The 20977-nt window shown below is 45.1% G+C and overlaps 1 protein-coding gene and 1 long non-coding RNA gene across 2 annotated transcripts; both read left to right on the top strand.

Annotated features, from left to right (window-relative positions):
- Positions 1 to 4917: 4917 nt before the first annotated feature.
- On the top strand, positions 4918 to 5795 carry LOC123156242 (uncharacterized). Its single transcript, XR_006477926.1, has 3 exons — positions 4918 to 5021; positions 5243 to 5408; positions 5591 to 5795. It is a non-coding gene; the product is annotated as an uncharacterized lncRNA (long non-coding RNA).
- A 6801-nt stretch (positions 5796 to 12596) lies between these two features.
- On the top strand, positions 12597 to 13535 carry LOC123155730 (uncharacterized). Its single transcript, XM_044573874.1, has one exon. The coding sequence runs from the start codon at positions 12612 to 12614 to the stop codon at positions 13428 to 13430; it is 819 nt and encodes a 272-aa protein (XP_044429809.1). The 5' UTR covers positions 12597 to 12611; the 3' UTR covers positions 13431 to 13535.
- The last annotated feature ends 7442 nt before the right edge of the window (positions 13536 to 20977 follow it).

The following is a 20977-nucleotide window of genomic DNA, read 5'->3' as shown; positions in this document are numbered from 1 at the left end:
ACCCTAGAATTTATCCCCAATTCCAAAGAACCCTAATTCTGAAATTAGGACTATTTTCACCCCAAATCAAGCACTGATGTACACGAATTTGAAAAGAATGAGGAGAATCCTCACCTAACGCGCCGCGTACTCGCCTCTTCCCTTCGGGGCCCGCGCAGCGCCCACCGTTGCGCGAGGGCGAAGACGCCGCGACGCCGCCGTCCTCGGGACGACGCGCGGCACGAAGTGGCGCCGCCGCCGCCGCCGCTCTAATCGACGCGCCCTTGTTTGGCCGACGCCGAGCAAGTCGTCGTCGTTCCTCATGCCGCGGTGGCCGGCGTCCCTCCACCCTCCTTGATGCGCCATGTGCACGGACGCTGGGGCCACGCTCGACGGGGGAGCGCGCGGGATTCATCCTGCTGCACGCTCCTCCGGCGAGCGCAGCCGCCGCGCCGCCATGGCCGGCGCGCCTCGAGCCGCCGTCGAACGCCGTCGCAGCTCACTGTACGAGCGTGAAATGCGGGGAGTTGTCGGGAAATGGATAGGGTTTGACCCAGCCGCAGGTTTTGCTCGGGTTTGGGGTGATCCGAGCCGTCGGCTCGATCCGACGACTCAGAGCACCACGCGGCTCCCTGCTGGGCCAGCGGGCGCTAATGGGCCGATTCCGGCTGTGGGCTGCGGCCCAGGTTATGTCAGTCCAGCGAAAACACACACACACAAAAAAAAACTTCTTCTGGGCTGGGCCGTTTTACGTGTAGCTGTGGGGTATTTCGGGCCAAAATCACTGTCGCGATTTTCTGTTTTTCCAGTGCGTTTAAGTTAATATACACATTATGCTTTGCACTGTTTAAACCAAAAAATGCGTAAAAAATGTAATAAACACATTATTATTCTGGGTAAAATTGAACCAACGAGATATTTCATTCAGGATTTATTATGTGTTTTTGGATGATGAAATTTTTTAGACATCAAATAATGATAATATTTTTTTATGTTGATGTTTAAATTGAAAATGAAATGACTCTAATTTTAATTCGGACCAACGTTGTTTTATTATTATGAGTCATCCCCTATGATATTTTAATTCCATGTTTTTTCTGCCCAACGGTGTTTTGACATGGAGTTGAAATTAAATACTTGGCATGTTTGTTTATTTACCAACGTAAATTTATAATCATGCAAGTTTACTTATGAACTTTTATGATGATTTCAGCTTCCGCTCCATTCCGGTCCGACACGATCGAACCACTTACGGGGAGTAACTTCCCTCGTTTGAAGTCCCAAGTCGAATTATGTTTGGGTTGTAATGAATTTGACTATGCCTTGAGGGAAGAAAAACATGTGGCACCTGTGGCAGGTGTCACAGGGTATGCAGAACTCAAGAAGGACTATGATGTTAAGATGGAAAAGTGGAACAAGTCCAACCATATTGTGCTTCTCATCATGAAAGCGACAATATCGCCGGACATTTCTGAAGCACTGCTAAAGATTTCGTCACTGAAATGGAGGAGCAATTTAAAGGCTCCGACAAAGTGTATGCTCATGAGCTTTTTGCTAAGCTTCTTCAAAAATACACTGTTGACGGAAATGTTAGGCAGCACATATTGAGGGTGGTAAATGCTTTCACCAAGCTTAAGGCTTTGGAGTGTTCTTTAAGTGAAACCCTTCTTGTCATAATTATTCTTGAGTCTCGTCCTGAAGAGTTTGAACAATTTAAGGTCAACTATAACTCTCTAAAGGAAAAATGGCCACTCTCTGAGATGACCGCAAGGATCGTCCAGAAGGAAGAGAGGATCATGAGGCAGAAGAAAGACCATGTCTTTCATGTTGGCTCTAACAAGAGAAAGCATGACGGACAAGGTTTCCCTAAGCCTCAGAAAAGGCAAGTCAAGAAAGAAGGCACTAAGCCATTCAACCCTAAGGCATTCAAGGGTAAAGAAGCAGGTGGTTCTTCTTCTGCTCCTAGCAGCTCCACTGCTGGAGAAAATGCTTGTAACTTCTGCAAAGAGGAGGGACACTATCAAAGGGACTGCCCAGGCTTTCTAAAATGGATGAACAAAAGAGGTATTGATGAAATTACTTTTGTAGATGAATCTCTTTATGTTGATTTTTCAATAAAGTCATGGTGGATTGATTCAGGGGTAACCACTCACGTTGCTAACTCTATGCAGGGATTCAATACGATCCAAACCATAAGAGGAGGAACAAGAAAGCTTAAGGTTGCGAACGGAGTTGAGGCCGATGTTGAAGCTGTGGGATCTCTCACGTTGGAGCTACACACTGGCCACACTCTTAGATTGAATAATGTTATTTATGTGCCTACCTTAAGTAGGAATTTGATTTCAGTTTGTCGTTTAGATGATGATATGTATGAGTGCCATTTTGGCAAGAAACAATTTGCTTTGATTAAATGTAATAAGAATGTAGGCATCGGTGTTAGACGAGGCCAACTATACATGTTATCTCTTAATAATGATTCAGTTATGCATGTGAGTGATGAAATTAATGTTGAGAAGAAATAGAAAGGAGTTAGTAATTCTTCGAAATTGTGGCATTGTCGTTTGGGCCACATTTCGAGGGGGAGAATTGAACGTTTAGTTAAAAATGAAATACTCCTCCCATTAGACTTCTCAGATGCAGACAAATGTGTCGACTGCATCAAAGGAAAATTTGCAAAAACAAATAAGAAAGGAGCAGTAAGAGCCACAGGGGTTTTAGAATTAATTCACACCGACATATGTGGACACCTTAATGTTAAGTTTGTAGATGGTTTTGATTCGTTCATTACATTCACAGACGACTTTTCCCGCTATGGGCATATTTATCCCATACGTGACCGATCGGAAGCTTTGGAGAAATTCAAAGTCTATAAAGCGGAGGTTGAAAATCAACTGAACGCAAAAATCAAAGTTGTACGGTCTGATCGCGGGGGAGAGTATTATGGTAGGCATGCTCCTTATGGGCAGATTCCTGGACCTTTTGCCAAGTTCTTATCTGAAAATGGAATCATTGCTCAGTACTCAATGCCTGGTGAACCACAACAAAATGGTGTGGCCGAGCGCCGCAACCGCACCCTTCTGGATATGGTGCGAAGCATGCTTAGTCACTCGAGTTTACCAGTAAGCCTTTGGATAGAGGCATTAAAGATAGCTGCACACATACTAAATCTTGCTCCAACTAAGTCAGCACCGAACACACCATACGAGATGTGGGCGGGAAAGAAACCGAGCTTGAATTACTTACGGGTGTGGGGTTGCCCTGCTGAAGCTAAAGTTTTCAATCCACAACTTAAGAAATTGGATCCAAAAATAGTTAGCTGTTTCTTCGTTGGATACCCTCATAGGGGAAAGGGATATCGTTTTTATTGCCAAGTCACACCACCAAGTTTGTGGAGACTAGACAAGCGGTATTTTTTGAGGATAATGAGGTCACAAATTTAAGGGAGATCGATCTTGAGGAGAAGCGGGTTTGTGTACCATCCCCGACTATCCAAAAGATTGTTTTTCCAATACGAAGAAATGTGACATCTGATGATCCTGAATCTCACGATTCAGTCTCTCAGTCGAATGGTGATCCAGAAACTAATAATGAGAATCCAAACACAAATGAGGATCTCCGAGAAAATAATGAAAATGATGATGTTCCACCACCACCTCCGCCCATGGGTAGACCACGGCGTGAGAGGAAGAAAGCCATATCAGATGATTATATCACTTTTTTGATGGAGGACATGAATGATATGGGAAAGGTGGAGGATCCAACCTCATATAAGGAAGCCATTAAAAGCGAAAATTCGTCCAAATGGTTGGTTGACATGGAAGACGAGTTGAAATCTATGGGCTCAAACGACGTATGAGACTTAGTAGAAGTTCCTGATGGAGCTAAGAAAGTAGGCTGCAAGTGGGTCTACAAAACCAAGTATGATTCCAAAGGGAATGTCGAACGGTTCAAGGAAAGGCTAGTGGCAAAAGGGTATACACAGAGAGAAGGCATTGATTATAAGCAAACCTTCTCTCCGGTGTCAACCAAGGATTCTTTCAGAATCATAATGGCATTAGTGGCTCATTACGACCTAGAACTACACCAAATGGGTGTTAAAACGACATTTCTAAATGGTGACTTAAAAGAAGACGTCTACATGGCTCAGCCAGAAGACTTTGTTGTGGAAGGAAAGAAACATTTAGCATGTCGTCTAAAGAAATCAATTTATGGCTTGAAGCAAGCTTCAAGAGAGTGGTACCTCAAGTTTGATAAAGAGAATTTGGTTTCTGTCGTCTGTCATGGTTGTTGTGCAAAAAAGTCACAGGAAATCAACCCGCAGTCCCAATCATAACTCAGCCTGAACCGGTACGGCGGAGAAAAAAAAACTAGCCCGGCCACCCACACGACCCTGCCTCCCAATCACATCTCCTCCGCGCGCTGCCACCTCCTGCCCCGCCCCGCCTCACCGGGCGCCGCCGGCCACCACCGCCGCTGAGCCGCCGTTCGTCGCCAGCACCCGCGGATCCGGCCGCCCCTCAACTTCCCATTCGGCTGCACCTCCCAGAGCCGCCGCCCCTGCGAAGCTCCACCGCTGGAGGATCTCCTCCGCCTGGATCCACATCCCCATGGCCAGAACGGGACTTCCTCGAGCCCCCCCGGATGCATGCTGTTGCTGGTGGAGTTGGAGCACGCCGGCGCTCCGGCCGCCCTCTTCCTCCCTGTTCGCTCCCATCCCTCCTACTACAGCCAGGGCTGTAGCCGCCCTCTTCTCTCCTCGTACCCCTCTTCCTCCCTGTTCCTTCCCACCCCTTCTCCCGCAGGCTCCAGCTGTGGTGGTGGGGGTGAGCAGCTGCCGTCCGGTGGCCTGGGGAGTGAGGAGGGCGCCGTTCTAAAGCACGAGAGCTCGGTGCATGGCGACAGTATAGATCGGCTACAGCGGCGGCGACGGCCCAACGACGAAAGGGGATGGCTGCATGATGATCTTGTTCTGATCAATTCTGAAATAGGAATGGAGGACTACTATGGGTCGCTGTTGAGGATGCTGGGTTACCTGACAGTAGGTATGCTATTTCAGAATTATTGGTTGGACGTACAGTCTCAAGTCTCAACCTAGCAAGAACACTTTCATGCTGATACATTTTTTGTCTGAAAAAATATTTAGTCCTTTTTGTCTTGGAACAATAGAGATTCTGCAATTGTCGTGCTACAACACATGCCTTACAATTTCTTCACTGCAATCTTATGCTACAACATATGTCTTATGTATTTCACTTTGTATCAGTTTACTTGCCAGATTTTAAATTGGAGCTTAGCATGAACTGAAGAGAGGATACTTCAACATGTATGTGCTGAAAGGCAAATTAATTTGGAAGTTTATTGTAACTGGTACACAGTATTGGCATTAAAAGCGCGAGCGCTGTGAGGGAAGCCAAGCAAGTTCCTGCTAGGTAAAAAAAAGGTGTCAAAACTTTTGTTTCTTAAGTCACCTCAAAGAGATGTGTGTTTTATAGTTCTTTTTGTATAAGGATGTGCTCAGCGACACATCAAATTCTTAACATGAGCTTTATCTAGATGATTTTGATTTATAAATTGTTCAAAAATAATACTGACTGCAGTTGTCTTACTCCAGATCGTGAAGAAATACACTTTGTCTTATGAGATCATCCGGATTGTCATCAAAAGCAAAGGTCCCTAAACAAGCAAATTGCATTTATGTGCTCTGACATCTTCGTGTTACTTTTAGTGGAAAGCAGTACAAAGTGTCAATTTCACATGCCAATACTAATTATTCACCTAGCTTATGCAAATTATCCAGCATTTTCCGTTCAGATATGATCTGCTGCGAACACCATAAGTCACCACTCACCAGCACATGACCGTTCCCTCTAGAACTTTGACCGTCGTGTCATTTGATGGAGAAAGAACAAGATGGCCGAGCGACAAACTGAACAACGCCGGAAAGCTACAACAAACGAGTGGTGGCAGCGCATACACTTGTTGAGCTGTGGAGGCACCCATTAGCCACCCACCCACCCATGGAACAGAGATTGATATATTGAAGTTTGTAATGGCTAATGACCAAACATATGAATCTGTTCTTGATACTCCTTTTCCCTTTTCTTAATATCATCACATAAAAATTAGAAGCTTTCTAACATATGCATATTTCAGGTTTCAGAAGAGGTAGAGAAAGAGTTGTTCAGACAATTCAGTGCAGAAGCAACACCTCCAAGGTGAGAAATATGTTTCTGTTTAGCCTTCTTTGCTAGTTGTGTTCCTCTGTTTTTTTTTACTGAACTGTGCTCCTCTGTTTGGATGATTATTGGAGAGAAAGAGAGATGATATGGAGACCACGAGTATGTGTGTATGGATCGGGGAGTGGTAGATTTTGGGCCAAATACATTATAACCGGCAACCAACTTGATAAACAGATTCATTACCCTCTCCTTTGAAATGAATTTTTGCTTGGAACATTTCTTATTTCTTTATCTGTTAGTGCTTGATTCTATCTCTGCCCTGTCTGAGGCCACCGGCGCCGATGTGACCGAGGTGGAGGCGACCAGCAAGAGGGAGGCTAGCGCGATCAATTTCCTCGAGCTGTTCAACTTATTAGTCCTTGCAATTCCAAATTCACATAGGTATGTAGGCTGTAACGGCACCGCTGTAGCCATCGCTGCCTTCTCCAATCCTTGGTAGCAGATTAATGCATAGTAGGTGAGTGCTTCAGGCTGTAGATTTGGCTCGCTTCCTGAGTACCTCATGTCTCATGTGGTTAAAGCTATGCGAGTAATTATGAAGGCTTGATCACCAGGAAACATCCATGTCAATTATGTGTTTGTTGAATTTCCTTAAGCATACGGGATTCAGTTGTTTGATGAATTGCCCCCAAAAGGTTTTGATGAATTTCCTTAAGTAGGCTTCTTTTCATAGTTAATTTCAGTAGATCTTGCTTTATCTGTACACATGAATGTAAGGATCTGCACAATTTGTTGATGGTTTGGCAAGTAATGTAAATCTTCCAATTGACGATTCTCTAGGATTCTGTAGTCTAAGTTTCTCTCTTTCCATCCCTGTAGGGTTATCCTGGTTTTGTTAGCGTCATAACTCTCAGTGAATATAAGTCCATTGTTTCCTTTTTATTGGTATGTGAGAAAAGTGGATGTGCATGCCTCCATTCAAACAAAGACTGAATCTTACTGTAAAGCAAATTCAAACCCATTGAGACTAGCTTTTCCAAGACTTAAATTATTGAGAGTGTCACTTTCATACATCATGATTGGTGCTACAGTTATACTTAACATACAAAAACATTCATATCTTGCTGGAAGCTGTGCTTCTCTACTTTATACATGTTTTTTGATGTGCAATGCTGCCACTTACTACATTGCCTGCCACATGCTCCGACGAATGTCTCAGTTATGTAGCGAATAACGTGATTTGAACAAAATTATTACGAGCTTTGCTATTTTCACACGGATGGGTTCATGGATTAAGGTTTCCTATTTTTCCTTTGTATTGTCATGGCCACAAAACTGTTATTAGTTACTTACACATTTAAACTCATTTCTACTCATAATGCGTACATTACTTGGAGAAGGAACTGCCTTCCAAGCTAAACGATTTCTGTCTTACAGACATCCAAAAAATCTTCAACCCTCATTGTATATAATATATTATAAATCTTCAACTCTCACTGTATAATTATTTTGTGGGGTAACTCTCATTGTATAATAAAATTATATATCTTCAACCTCAATGTATAATAAAATTACAATCTTCAGGGTTCTGTAATGTTCTTTTAGAGCACGTGAAACGCGTGCCATATTTTCATAGAAGGCTAATGGTTGACAATCCATATTTTGTGCTCTTATATTTGGTTTCATTTGATTGTTGAAATATAAGTACACTATAAACCTAACTATAGGTACTAAACCTAGCCCATGCTTGATTATAAGTTTATAACACACATTATTACTATTGAAAGCTATATTAAATCCTAAATTTGACTCTTCTGATAATGAAATGAAGGTGAGGAATGTCATCTTTCTTTGGCAGAAGAAATTATGTTTTAGTTTTGATTTTATTTTTTAATGTTCTATATGTATTTTTATTCTTATGCTTGATTTAAAAAAGAACATCTGATCAGAAATGCTTATATCTTAACTTAATCGACAAATCAAAGAACACATTCATTTCTAAGCCGCTTTCCAAAGATTGGCTAGCTGAAATCACAATTCTCCTACATGTTATTCCTGAACACACATTCCCATCGCTTTGCATATTGGATTGGGATGTCATTTATTTTCTCCCGTTGCAATGCACGGGCCTTTTTGCTAGAAAAATGCATAGAATCTAAATATGATATTATTTTAGCTGTTAAATATTTTTAAAATATTATTTTTAGTGTAAATTTAATATATAGTGCACGATCCGTTTTTCTTTCGTACCAACGATGACCCGACTTGCAAGTAAACACCCATTAAAACCAGATTAAGAGAAAAGAAAACATTGATAACCATGCATGCACACCTTGACACCTATGAAAAATCTCGCGGGTAAAACAACGTATTTCTCATCTTATTCTGAGCGAGTGTGCTTGCGCGCGAGAAAGAGACGCCTTAGGACTGACCACATTCAAACACGTTTTTGTTGTGTCAGCACGTCGCCAACCCAAATGTGATGCCATGTGAGAATAAAGGACATGGACCTATTAGAGTCTTGAATCATGATTATTGGGTTAAGAGCGTGTGTTATTTTTTTCTCCCGTTGCAACGCACGGGCTCTTTTCCTAGTATATATAAGGTGTGTTCCGTTCCATTGTGTTGTTTACAGAGGGAGCAAGTGGAAAGTAATACGTACATCAATTTGTGCTATCTGGAACGCATATGCATAAACTATTCATTGCTGTAGAGAGTGAACTACTTGTGACGGGGGGATAGACCCAGGGTAGCCTCACCCGCACCTTAGCAGATTTCAAGACATCGGGGCTAGCCTGGCCCCTCAGTCCGACTGACAGCAAGGCTGGCTTCCGTGGCCGGTTGGAGCCAGCCGGCCGCCTCCTAGAAGGCGGCGCGCCTCAGAAGGCGGTGATGGCCTGGGCCGGTTTCTAGCAGGCGGCCCATCGCCATCTCCAAATCCGCACCCATCTGCCGTGACAAGACAGGGCGTGGCAACAGTGCCACCTGCCACCCCCGAATTCTGGAAGGAACGTGGCTACAGTGCAGACGTACCAGGCGGACACGCTTCGCCTGGCACGGCACTGTAGCCACACGGCCCATGACGATGCCTACGTCAGGCAAGGCCATGCCCCCATGACGGGCGGTCGGTATGACCCACAGGCGGCGAGCCCTACCAGCCTGCTTGCTCCAGAAGACGGCCAGGCCAGAGCAGGCGGCTTCAAGGGGAGGCCACTCCTAGCAGGCGGCGACCCCTCCCCTTGGAGTCTGTGTACCATTAACTAGAGGTGGAGGGGTGTGGCTACAGTGATCGACCGCCAGGCGGCGACATTGTAGCCATGCGCCCCCCGACCAAGTCATCGTCAACAAGGGCACGGCTACAGTACAACCTGGTCCACCTGGCCCGCAGACGGCGGGCCCTACCTGTCGGTCGAGCTCACGGCAGCCGGAGGGACCCACCAGGCGGCGGGCCCCAGCAGCCGGCGGTGAAGCCGGAGCCCAGAGACACTGACGGCCGGGTCCGAGGACTAGCCGGATTACCGTTGTACCCCTGGGGGGTAGGCCTATATAAACCCCCCAGGGTCACCCATGCAAAGGGTTCGGCCCCCTTAGATCATTCACACACCCATAGCTAGAGAGTAGTAGTGCAAGCAGGCTTCTTCCTCCTCTAGCCCGAACAGCTCAAGGAGCACCCTCGTACTTGCTTTTGATCATAGTGATGCGGAGACCCCGCAAAGCAGGATTAGGGGTGTTATCTCCACGGAGAGCCCCGAACCTGGGTAAGACCCGGCGTCGTTTACGGTCTTGCCTACTCCCGCTTCTAGAGCCCCGCAACGGTCTTTTGACCCCATACATGATTAGCCACCCGTTGGCATATGTCAAGGAAATACCACGACAACTTGTATGAAATTGATCGGTAGAAAAATAGTGCTAACCATGTCGATAGTGAATTTCCTTAAGAAGTGATTAAATATTCGAGTTCCAACTCATATAAGAAAACAAAAAAATATTCATCCTCAAATGCAAGCCGAATAACCAGTCAATGACAGAAATCAATTTGTAGTGCACCAATCGGTACTGAACAGGCACCTACCCTCCTTTTCGAAGAAAAAAATAACTTGGATAAATATTGCCCTAAAAAAGATCAATAGGAATTTTAAGTTTTTAGCGTTGTTTTCATCGCCTTGTATAAGAAGGATTGCGTCATCAGCATATTGCAGCACATTGACCCCTTTATGTAAATTCTCCCAAGTACTCCATTCACAAAGTCATTTTGCTTAGTCTTTCCATAATAATGGCCAGAGCATCGGCAACTAAAATCAAATAAAAAAGGGAGAGAGAGCATCACCTTGTCTTAGCGCTTTGTGAGTTTTGAAATATAGCTCAATTATGTGATTAACCTGGACCACCAAAGGTCCCTCTCTAATAGTGTGCATAACCAAGTCACAGCATTTGTCACAAATAAGTTATCTAGAATCAAATCTCTCTTGGTATATCCGGTGGTTAGCTGGTTGTCCCTATGTACGATCAACTAGTTGCTTATCGAGGTGGCTGCAAGCATACTAATATTGTATCCATGGAGATATCATCAATGAAGCATCATCAAGTGTTTACGGAAACCAGCATGATTAGCTTACTAGGATTGCCTAGGCAGAGCATGCAGCTGGTGCATGTGATTAGCTAAAATCAATATGGTCGATCTGGATAGTAGCTGCTACCAGACGAACAGTAGGGATGTTCCTAGAGAATTGAGTGGAAGGACGACGACAACCCATTCGTGTACAACATTATGTATTATTATCAGTAGTGTTGTAACACGGCGACAACCCATTCGTGCGCATGCACCATTCATTAAGTGGCTAATCCACACAATCATACATGCACTGCTTGAAGCGCATAGTTGCGCCCCCAATTCATTGATGGATCGATAAAGATACGGAATAAGTTAGTGTGGAAGTAGTTGGATTCCAAATGAGTATCTAATAACGATCGCATATGTATGTACGTACTGTGTGTTTTCTCGGCATTTTTCCTTTTAAGATGTACACATGTAGGTATACATTACATGTATTCATAATAATAACAATAAAAAGACTAGTAATATAAGCAACAGAAAATAAGAAAAATACAAGCAGTTGTACCGTTGCATGCCGCCCTGGCCGCAACTACCAAGCACCAACGCCCTTCGCCGTCAGCGGAAAAGAAGAGCACTAAAATCTGGTCCACATCTTGGCGCTGAAGGAACCCTAGCCGGTAGGCGTTAACGAGCCGCAATAGGCACGCATCCTGGAAGGCTGGATCTAACCCAATAAGGATCATCACGTTACGGAATTAACTAGGGGAGGACCTATCTCTCAGCTACCTGAGAGAAACGTTTCGGGCAGTCGAATTTCTGAGCGTTGGATCTGCAACAAGGGGTCAAATGAACGTCTTCTTGCTTTGTCAGAATTTATTGTACATCTTCCTCCACAAGATATGTTTCGCTACGCGGCGCCATCCAACGCGTGCATAACCGCCTGCCAACCCCCCAAATCCCCGCCACATCGCCTTACCCTGAACTGATCATCTCTCTAAGTCTTATGTTCTCTAGGGTCGATGACGACCCTGCACCTTCAATCTGCACCAGTCAACCCTCTTCTTCACCTCCGCGGCTCCATCTAAGACATTGTAGCTCTCTGCTGCTATCACCAACGTCCAGTCTCTCGCAAGGTCATGGCTCAGCCTTGTTGTGGTCGACAGTCATCGACGGTGTTGCTCTCGTTTTTGGCATCGTGATTAATCAAGTGACGGTAGTGAAATTTTCAGACACCTAGGTTTAGCAAAACATGCAGCTCATGCATGTGGTGTGCGTCTTTTCTCTCCCTAAACGAAACGACAAATGGAATCTCTCATGTCTCCCAACTTGCAACGCATAAGACAAAATCACACGTATGCTCGGATCCGATTGTTGCGGAGTGCTCAGCCTTCCCATAGATCTCCTCGCCTCTAGCCTGCGTAGGTCAAAATAGTCGTGCCCGCATGTGCGTAGATGCCAAAACTTGCGTAGATGGGACCGAATATACCTGTTGAGCAACAGCACAATTTGCACGTAACGTTCGTTGAGGATGACCTGGACTCATCATCCATCCAAGATCCAACGGTAGATCGTGGATGTCCGTGTTCCGCTGCATCGTCCTGCCCAATGAGTCATCTTCCATTACTCCAATCATATGTCTTGCCGGCTGTCCAACGGCGCCAGCAGCTAGCAGCAACCTCCTCATCTCGTGTCTCCTCCACCGGCGGATCATGTCCCCCACGTACGCCGCTGCCCGGCAACCCACCACACGTGCAACCACCACTTGCATGTCAAGCCACCCTGTTGCTAGCCTCCTCCTTGCATTGCATATATAGCACGTCTACGGTCTCCTCCGTTCTCACATCTCATCTCATCTCAGTTCTCTTCTCGCGCATCTAGCCAGCCGCCGCTCCATCGAAATGGCTCCCAACTTCGGCCGCTCCATCTCATTCCCTCTGACACCGGCGAGGTCCTTCTCCAAGCCTCGCCATGTCCGCTCCGTCAGCCTCCCCGGCACCACCTCCTCCCACCCGCTCCTCGCCAACCTCCACGCCCGCATCGCCGCCCTCCGCGCAGAATCCTCCATACCAGCCGGCCTGGCCAACATCCACGCGCTACACGCCGCGCTCGCCGACCTCCTCCTCCTCCCAGCGTCCGTAGCCGCGCTTCGGTGCACCACCAGCAACACCGGCGACCGCCTTCTAGACGCCTTCCTCCTCCTCGCCGACGCGCACCAGGGCTTCCAGGAGTGCCTCCTAGAGCTCAGGCAGGCCGCTGCCGAGTCCCGTGCCGCGCTCCGCAGAGGGGACACCGGCAGGCTCGCGTCCGCCTCCAGGTCCCACCACAGGGCCGAGAAGGAGCTTGCCCGCCTCACCGCGTCGGCCTCCGCCATCTCCACCAAGTGCGCGCGCCTGAACCTCGTCGCCGTTACCGGCGAGGAGGCCGAGATGGCCTATGCTCTTGTGGAGGCGGCCGCTGCCAGCGCTGCGGCCTCCGCAGCCGTGTTCTCGGCCGCTGCGTCCATGTCGTCTGCGGCGTCGTCTTGCAAGAAGACGACCACGTTTATTCCACCGTTCGCAAGGAAGTCCCCCACCCCGGACACGGCTGAGGCGAACGTGGAGAGGCTGCACGCGCTGGAGCAGTGCTTCGACGAGTGCGACAGCGCGTGCGACTTGGTGTTCAGGAGCGTGGTGCAGACCAGAGTTTCACTGCTCAACATCATGACGCCCACCATCTAGTCATCTAGTTAGTCATGTCATGTATACATAGAAGAAAAGGAAGAATAAATTAATTAGCTAGACCATGTATATTTTGCTGATTTGTCACTACACAGTGTACAGAGAAAGAAGATAGTACAAAGAATAAGATTTTGCTACACTTGTTCAGACTTGTGCTTCTTGACATGAATAGTACTCACAGCAATATGTCCAAGCTCTTGTGAAGCACTTACCCGTTTCATTTCCAGCTAGCCAACAATTGAGAGCAATATATCCAAGCTTTTGTGAAGCATAATCGCCCAAAAAAATCAAAAAGAAAGGATAATTGCCAAATTAACAAGCTTACTTTCAGATCTATTAAGTCGTTATCGATCCTAATTTACACACACCAGTGTTCTCCCATAAAATCGAACAGTTAAAATATGCAACTTGATCACACCCTCAAACCAAACAAACAAATAGTCCAAGAAGAGGTAAACCGATAAACGTGACGCGGCGCCTATATGTTTTTTTGACAGCGTCGCTGATGTCGTTGATCCAATTTTGCTTTATTTGACATTAGAACAGCAGCTAATCAACACTGTCAGTGGGGACACTTGGAATTTTAACACCAAAGCAAGCCAGTCTAACAGCTCTAGTCATGCTAGGTTTCTTGGTTTTGTATAGAGAGAACTTTTGGTTTTGGAAAAATTCCACAGATATGTACATTTCTTGCTAACATGGTACTGATCATATTGTAAGGTGTGATGAACGTAGTCTGAACATTGTCCATAACACAGCTGAAATGATGACAAGGTTCCAAGGAATGGTTGACCTAATTTTTTTAGAAAGGAGACGCTTGCCCGACTTTAGCGAACTGGAGACCTTAAGGTTTTACATACCCTAGTTCAATGAGAATAAAATACACGGTACTTGAAACAAATCCTCAGAAGGACGGGCTCAATGCCAACACACCTGATACAAACCCAAAAGAATTCTTGGCTCAACAGCCGAAACACATGCCACACTCATAAAATGCATGAAAATATGATCATCCGCCAGATGCAAGGCTCTCCCCCCTGAGAGCTGAAACGTGTCTGCAGAGCTTCTGGTAGAGGATATCAATGGTCGATGATTTCTGGGTCTTGCTGAGTTGCTTCAATAGTTGTAAGAACATAGTCATTTTGTAGCTAGTCCAGCAATAGAATGCTTAATAAAAATTTCCTAGTTGATGTGTGAAGCCGCTCCCAGCGCTGAAGGAAAAAGTCTACCCATCACATAATACCTCCATCGAGGGATACAACTTTAGTTGCGTCGTCGTATCTGAATTCAACTAGCGAGGACTAAGTCCGATGGTTTCCACACCAAACAACATACATTTCTCCATTAAGACAAATTCCTCCAAGAGGGGTGAAGAGAAGACTTGCTCAATCAATCTGTTGACTGTCCATACGTCGTTTTGCCCTAATATTGTGGGCCTGTCTAGGGGTTTACAGCTAATCAACACTATCAAGCTAGACACTAGGAGTTAATATAAATAGCAAAACAGGTCCTGATCTAAGATCCAGCCTTGCTAGCTAGTTAATTTTATCCAAGTGGTCAAGTTGGGGATGCACTTGCCTAGCTCTCCGATCTGGGCTCTCAAGTGTTTCAGTGGCAGTACTTGCTAGCTAATTAAGCTAGTTAATGAACTCAACTTGCACAGCTAATTATTCCCTATTGGGTCAAACTAAGCATGTACTATGAAATGTAGTAGTACTAGCTAATAAGGTAGCTAATAATGAATCCAAGTTGCTCAGTTAATCCATCCCCCACTTGATCAAGCTAAGCATGTACTATGAATGCATCGATGGATTGGTTGGATTGTCAAAGCCATGAGATTTGCACACATTATTGCACGTACCTATGGCTAGCTTGTGTGATGTAGCCATGATCTGATCTACGGAGACAGGCTGTTCGAGTGTGGATCTGACAAACAAAAAGAAGCAAGAGTAGGTCAGCTACCTCCTTGTCCATAGCTTGTAAAGTTGTAAGCTTACTCTTCCCTAGGACAATCGCTAGGCACACAAACGGGCCAATCCTTGAGCGATTTGAAATGGGAGAGATGCGTACTATTAAACTAAGCATCGTCATAGTCTGGAGGAGCGGTCATCTGTAGCACCGCGACATCGGTAACTGGCATGGTGCCCACCAGCAACGCAAGCATCTCCTACGTCGTCTTCACCAAAGCCTCCCAGATGTCCCGACTTGGATCATGTTTGTTTCTGTTCTGGTATTTTTTTTTCAGGTTTCCATTTTTTTTCCTTTTTTAAAATTTGTGAACCTCCTTTTCTCGATTTCTTGAAATTTTATTCACATTTCTGAGCTTTTTTCAAATTCTTTAGGCTGTTTTAGATTAATGAACCTCTTTCAAATTCATGAACTCTTTATGGATTTATGAACCTTTTTAATTTCATGATCTTTTTTTAAAATTCTTGGAGAAAAATTCTTATTGGTGAACTTTTTTCAAACTCATGAACATATTTCAATCTCATATTTCCCCCCTAAAGTTAATTGATCACCAGTTATACCAGTTAACAAGCGCCTGTCGAGCGAAGCGAGGCGTTAGCACTAAGAGCAACCGAGCGCTCTGCGTTGGTTGGCCGGCAAGAAGCGAGCGATGCGAGCCCCATCTAGTGAAATCAGCGCCTTATGGGCCAAATAGTTCCTTAATCATAGCCAGCGCAGAGAGCTCCTCGCGGGCGCCTTCAGCGCCCGTAAGGAGTTCGGGCGCCCACGTGAGCTCCCTTTATGGGCCGGCCCACTCTGCCTTCGCTCCCTCGCTCCCGCCACTCGCTCGCTCCATCGATCAAGTCACGTCGCCTGCTTTTCATTTTCTTTTCTGCTGAACTGTTGTTTCAGTGTGAAAATGGAGGGAATATGCTCGTAAATTTTTCATAAACATGAAAAAATAACACAGAAAAATTAAGAATTAAGAAAAAAGTTCACCGAATACAAAAAGTTCATCGGATTTAAAAAAATCATCGAATTTGAAAAAAAGTTCATCGAATACGAAGAAAGTTCATTGAATTTTAAAAGCAAGTTCATCGAATTTTAAGAGAGTTCATTGCATATGAAAAAGTTCATCGATGTTGAAAACAAGTACAACACTTTTGAAGAAAATACATCGAATTTGAAGAAAAGATCATCAATTTTTTTAAAAAAGTTCATCGAATTTGAAGAAAAGTTCATCAATTCTAAAAATAGTTCACCGGATTTAAAAAGGTAAAAAATTTTGAAATAAATTTTATCGAGTTTCAAAAAAGTTCATCGGATTTGAATAAAGTTCATCGGATTTGAAAAAATTCACCGAATTTGAAAAAAGATCATCAAATTGGAAAAAAAGTCATAAAATTTGAAAAAAGTTCATCGAGTTGGAAAACATTTCATCAATTTTGCAGCGAAAAAATTGAAGAAAAACAAGTTTCTTGAATTTGAAAAAGGAAAGAAAAAAAACGAAAAAACAGAAGAAAGATAAAAGAGGATAAAAACATGTAAGTAAACACAACAGTTGGTGTGATGTGGTGGTTGTCGTGTCCTACACTCAAGTCGCTCGACGTTGGTTCGATTCCTGTCTCTCGTACGATTTTTGCGCTTTAGAAACAGAAGAAAAAGAGCAGAAGGGTGTGAAATGGGCCGGCCCGCTAGACAAACCAAGCGTACAGGGGGGGTGTGCCCTGTACCAAATGGCCTATATTCGGCGCTTAAGGCGTCGAATAGGATTTGGCGCCAGCGCACACAGCGGATCGCTGGTTCCGGCTGGCCCATGTAACAGAAGACACTTGGTTCTTTTTTTTATTGTTGGAATATTCTAGAACCCTCACTGCCCGTGTTTCTTTTCCTGTTTTTAATATTTTAGTTCATCGGTTATGCTTTTATATTTTATTATTTTTTATTTTCTAAACTCACGAATATGTTTTTTAAAATTCATGAACATGTTTAAAAATTTGAGAATGTTTTTTATTTTCATGAAACCTATTTCAAATTCATAAATTATATTAAATTTTTCACCTTTTAAAATTCTATGAACTTTTTCATATTCTCAAATGTGCTAACGTTTTTCTTCAAATCCACGTACTGTTTGTCAAATTCACGAACTATTTAAAATGCGTGAACGTTTTAATATCCATTATCACTTTGACGTGACATATGTTGATGAAGTTGACGCCTCTTCTGTACCACACAACCAAGTTGCTCCATCTGAAGCAAATGCTCCTCCCCCTTGTGAAGCTGAAGCTCCTACACCTGCCACAACGGCTCTACCAACTGCTTCACCACCTAGCGCAAGGGATACCACGTAGAAGCCTATGCTTCTCAAACCTTTTGGACATTCCGATGACAAAGGGGAGAGGATATTGTTCTAATAGTTCCGGAGGGTATTTATCCAGTTGCAACTCTTGCTTTAAATTTGATTCTAAACGCGTTGCAAAGCACTTAGTCCGTGATCTGCCGTATCCTGGAACCAAAATTGTCCCTCTATTTTTTTGAATCATTCAAAAATGGAGGGATTGTAAGCAACTAGTGCCCCATGAGGGTTTTGGATGATTTCGTGATCAAAACAATTAAGGGACTAATGTGTTTATAAGTATACATGTGATAGTTCCTGGAGATGGTTTAACAAAGAGTCACGTCACCAAAAAAGTTGTGATTGCAGTGCTAGTCCTTGAGGACTGAGAGTTAGTATTAAGAAACTACATATTATTATATCTGTCTGCACAAATGTGTCGGTCACACTGCTAGTTTAGTACTTATTTAAATAGGCATGCTAACAATATTTATTTAGTTAGCAATAATCTCTCAAACTTTTAAATCATACTTTCAACAAAATTTTATGGTTACACATTGTGCATTAAACTTAATGTTTTTAGTATGCAAATTTTAAATTGGCCAAATAAAAATTAGACCATAATTGAGTCTCAAACCCATTGGTATCGAATTATGTACATTTCCTCAAATTACCTTCAGTTTAGTAATAGTAGAAGAAGGTAGTACTCCCTCGGATCCAAAATAAGTGTCGGTGTTTTAGTTCAAAATTGTCTTTTTTTTAAAGAAGAGCAAGCCCCTGCTTCTGCATCAAGCGATGCACACAACCATTTAATTATTCAACAATCTTTTGACAAGAACATACATAAAACAACACGAAACCACCACACACACCTACAAACTCCACAATTGGAAATGCCCTCATGCCCCACAATCTAGAACTGGCGAGGTCACCGCCGATCCGCTCGCATCACGATCCAGGAGCATACACCCAATGCAGCAAACCCATAGCGTACAACACGTTCGCACGCTTAAAAAGCCACCACCACCATTGAGACGTTGTCCCATCTCCAGTAAATAGATCCACATCATCCTTTCTAGGTCGTCTAGCTGCCACGACGCCAGAATGTGCTGGGAAACTATCTACTTAGGATCATAACAATTATGTGCTACCATCGATCGTGTTATGACTACTGTGTGCAGAGAAGCTCTCTACCTAGAATAATGACAATTAGTTAGTACCGTCGGTCGTATTATGACTACTATGTGCTAGTGGTTAATTAATGTATGATGATGAGTGACACATTGTTACATCACTATGATGATGATGATTGTCGGTGTCAAAACCGGCGGATCTTGGGTAAGGGGTCCCGAACTGTGCGTCTAGGCGGATGGTAACAGGAGACGAGGGACACGATGTTTTTACCCAGGTTCGGGCCCTCTTGATGGAGGTAAAACCCTATGTCCTGCTTGATTAATATTGATGATGTGGGTTACAAGAGTAGATCTACCACGAGATCAAGGAGGCTAAACCCTAGAAGCTAGCCTATGGCACGATTGTTGTCTGTCCTACGGACTAAAGCCATCCGGTTTATATAGACACCGGAGAGGGCTAGGGTTACACAGAGTCGGTTACAATGGTAGGAGATCTACATATCCGTATCGCCAAGCTTGCCTTCCACGCCAAGGAAAGTCCCATCCGGACACGGGACGAAGTCTTCAATCTTGTATCTTCATAGTTTTGGAGTCCGACCGATGATGATAGTTCGGCTATCCAGACACCCCCTAGTCCGGGACTCCCTCAGTAGCCCCTGAACCAGGCTTCAATGACGACGAGTCCGGCGCGCATATTGTCTTCGGCATTGCAAGGCGGGTTCCTCCTCCGAATAATTTATAGAAGATTGTGAACACCAGGATAGTGTCCGGCTCTGCAAAAATAATTTTCACATACCACCATAGAGAGAATAATATTTACACAAGTTCAATCTGCTGACATATTTGATGGTGTGACGTCACACCATGTCACAGCCCCAGTTCAGGCCTTGCTTGTCTTTGCATTAGCCTCCATGCATCATGTTTAAATTTTTCAGAAAATTGAAATGGGGGATGTTCAAACCCTAGCATCAAAGGAATCCACTAGGTTCAACTAAAATATTCTCAGTAAATCCAAATGGCTTTCAAAAATGTTCATCATTTCTGGTTAATGCTAGAAACCATAACCAGTGGTGTTGCACATTTTTTCATGACATATTTGGTCACTGAATTAAATCATACAATATTTTCAATTGGGCATTTAAATGATATATATTATTTTAAGTGCTCAATTAATTCTGAACTTAAGTGTGGGCTGCTAGGAATAATCCTAACAGAGCCCACAACTATTTTTCAGGATTTTAGGAAACGTTTTTGTATTTTTAATAAAGCCGCAAAGATTATATAAAATAGAAAACAGAAATAAGAGAGAGAGAGAGAATAAACTTACCTGGCGCCACCTACCGGCCCAGCTGGCAGCCCACCTGTGCGGCCCAGCCCACCTGGCCCTCCCATGTCGTCTTCCTCCCTGCCAGGAGGACGGGCACACGCCCGGCGCGCGCGGCCACGCGCCCTGGCCACCTCCTCCCTCCCTGCATGCCTGGCTCCTACCCGGTGCTCCTAGACGACACCACACACCCCCCTGGAACCCCCTCGTTCACTCTCTCGTCCCCATCCCCTCCTCTGGCTCCCTCTTTCTCCCACCGAGCGGAGCTCGTCGCCGCCGCTTGCTGCTGCCACCGCCACCGCCTTCCCCTCTCTTCTCCGACGTGCCCAGAAGCTCCGCCTCGTCGTCTGCATCGTCTTCGACGAGCCAAACGACAAGGGACGCGCTGCATCGCCGCCGCCATCGTCGTCCTCACCTCCGGCCGCCCGAGATCGCCGTCGTCGTTCCGGCCGCACCAGTGCATCCCCTACCTCGCGCACGACGCCATCGAGACCGCTGAGAGCTCTCATCCATTTCCCCTCCTTCCCCGTGCTCGATTTTGCGCCATAGCCCTGCTAACTGTCGAACCCGCGAGCGCCACACCGCCGGCCATGTCGCCGCCGTGGCCATGGCCACCGCAGCTCACACCCGTGCACGTCACCGCACTCAGCAACCTCCCAGGAGCCCGTAGCCACCACCAGCTCCTCCTCCCGTGCATCGTAGCGCCAAACCCGACCCCGCCCGCACTCCGGCCGCCGCCTTGCTCGCCGCCGGCGCTGCTCCCGGCCACCCCGAGCCTTCCCGTCCGGTCCTTTGGATGCGGACGAGC

The sequence above is a fragment of the Triticum aestivum genome, chromosome 7B (genome assembly GCF_018294505.1).
Source record: "Triticum aestivum cultivar Chinese Spring chromosome 7B, IWGSC CS RefSeq v2.1, whole genome shotgun sequence".
In the NCBI taxonomy this organism is placed as follows: domain Eukaryota; kingdom Viridiplantae; phylum Streptophyta; class Magnoliopsida; order Poales; family Poaceae; genus Triticum; species Triticum aestivum.
Note: the sequence above shows the minus strand (reverse complement) of the source record. Positions and strands in the feature narration are given on the sequence as shown.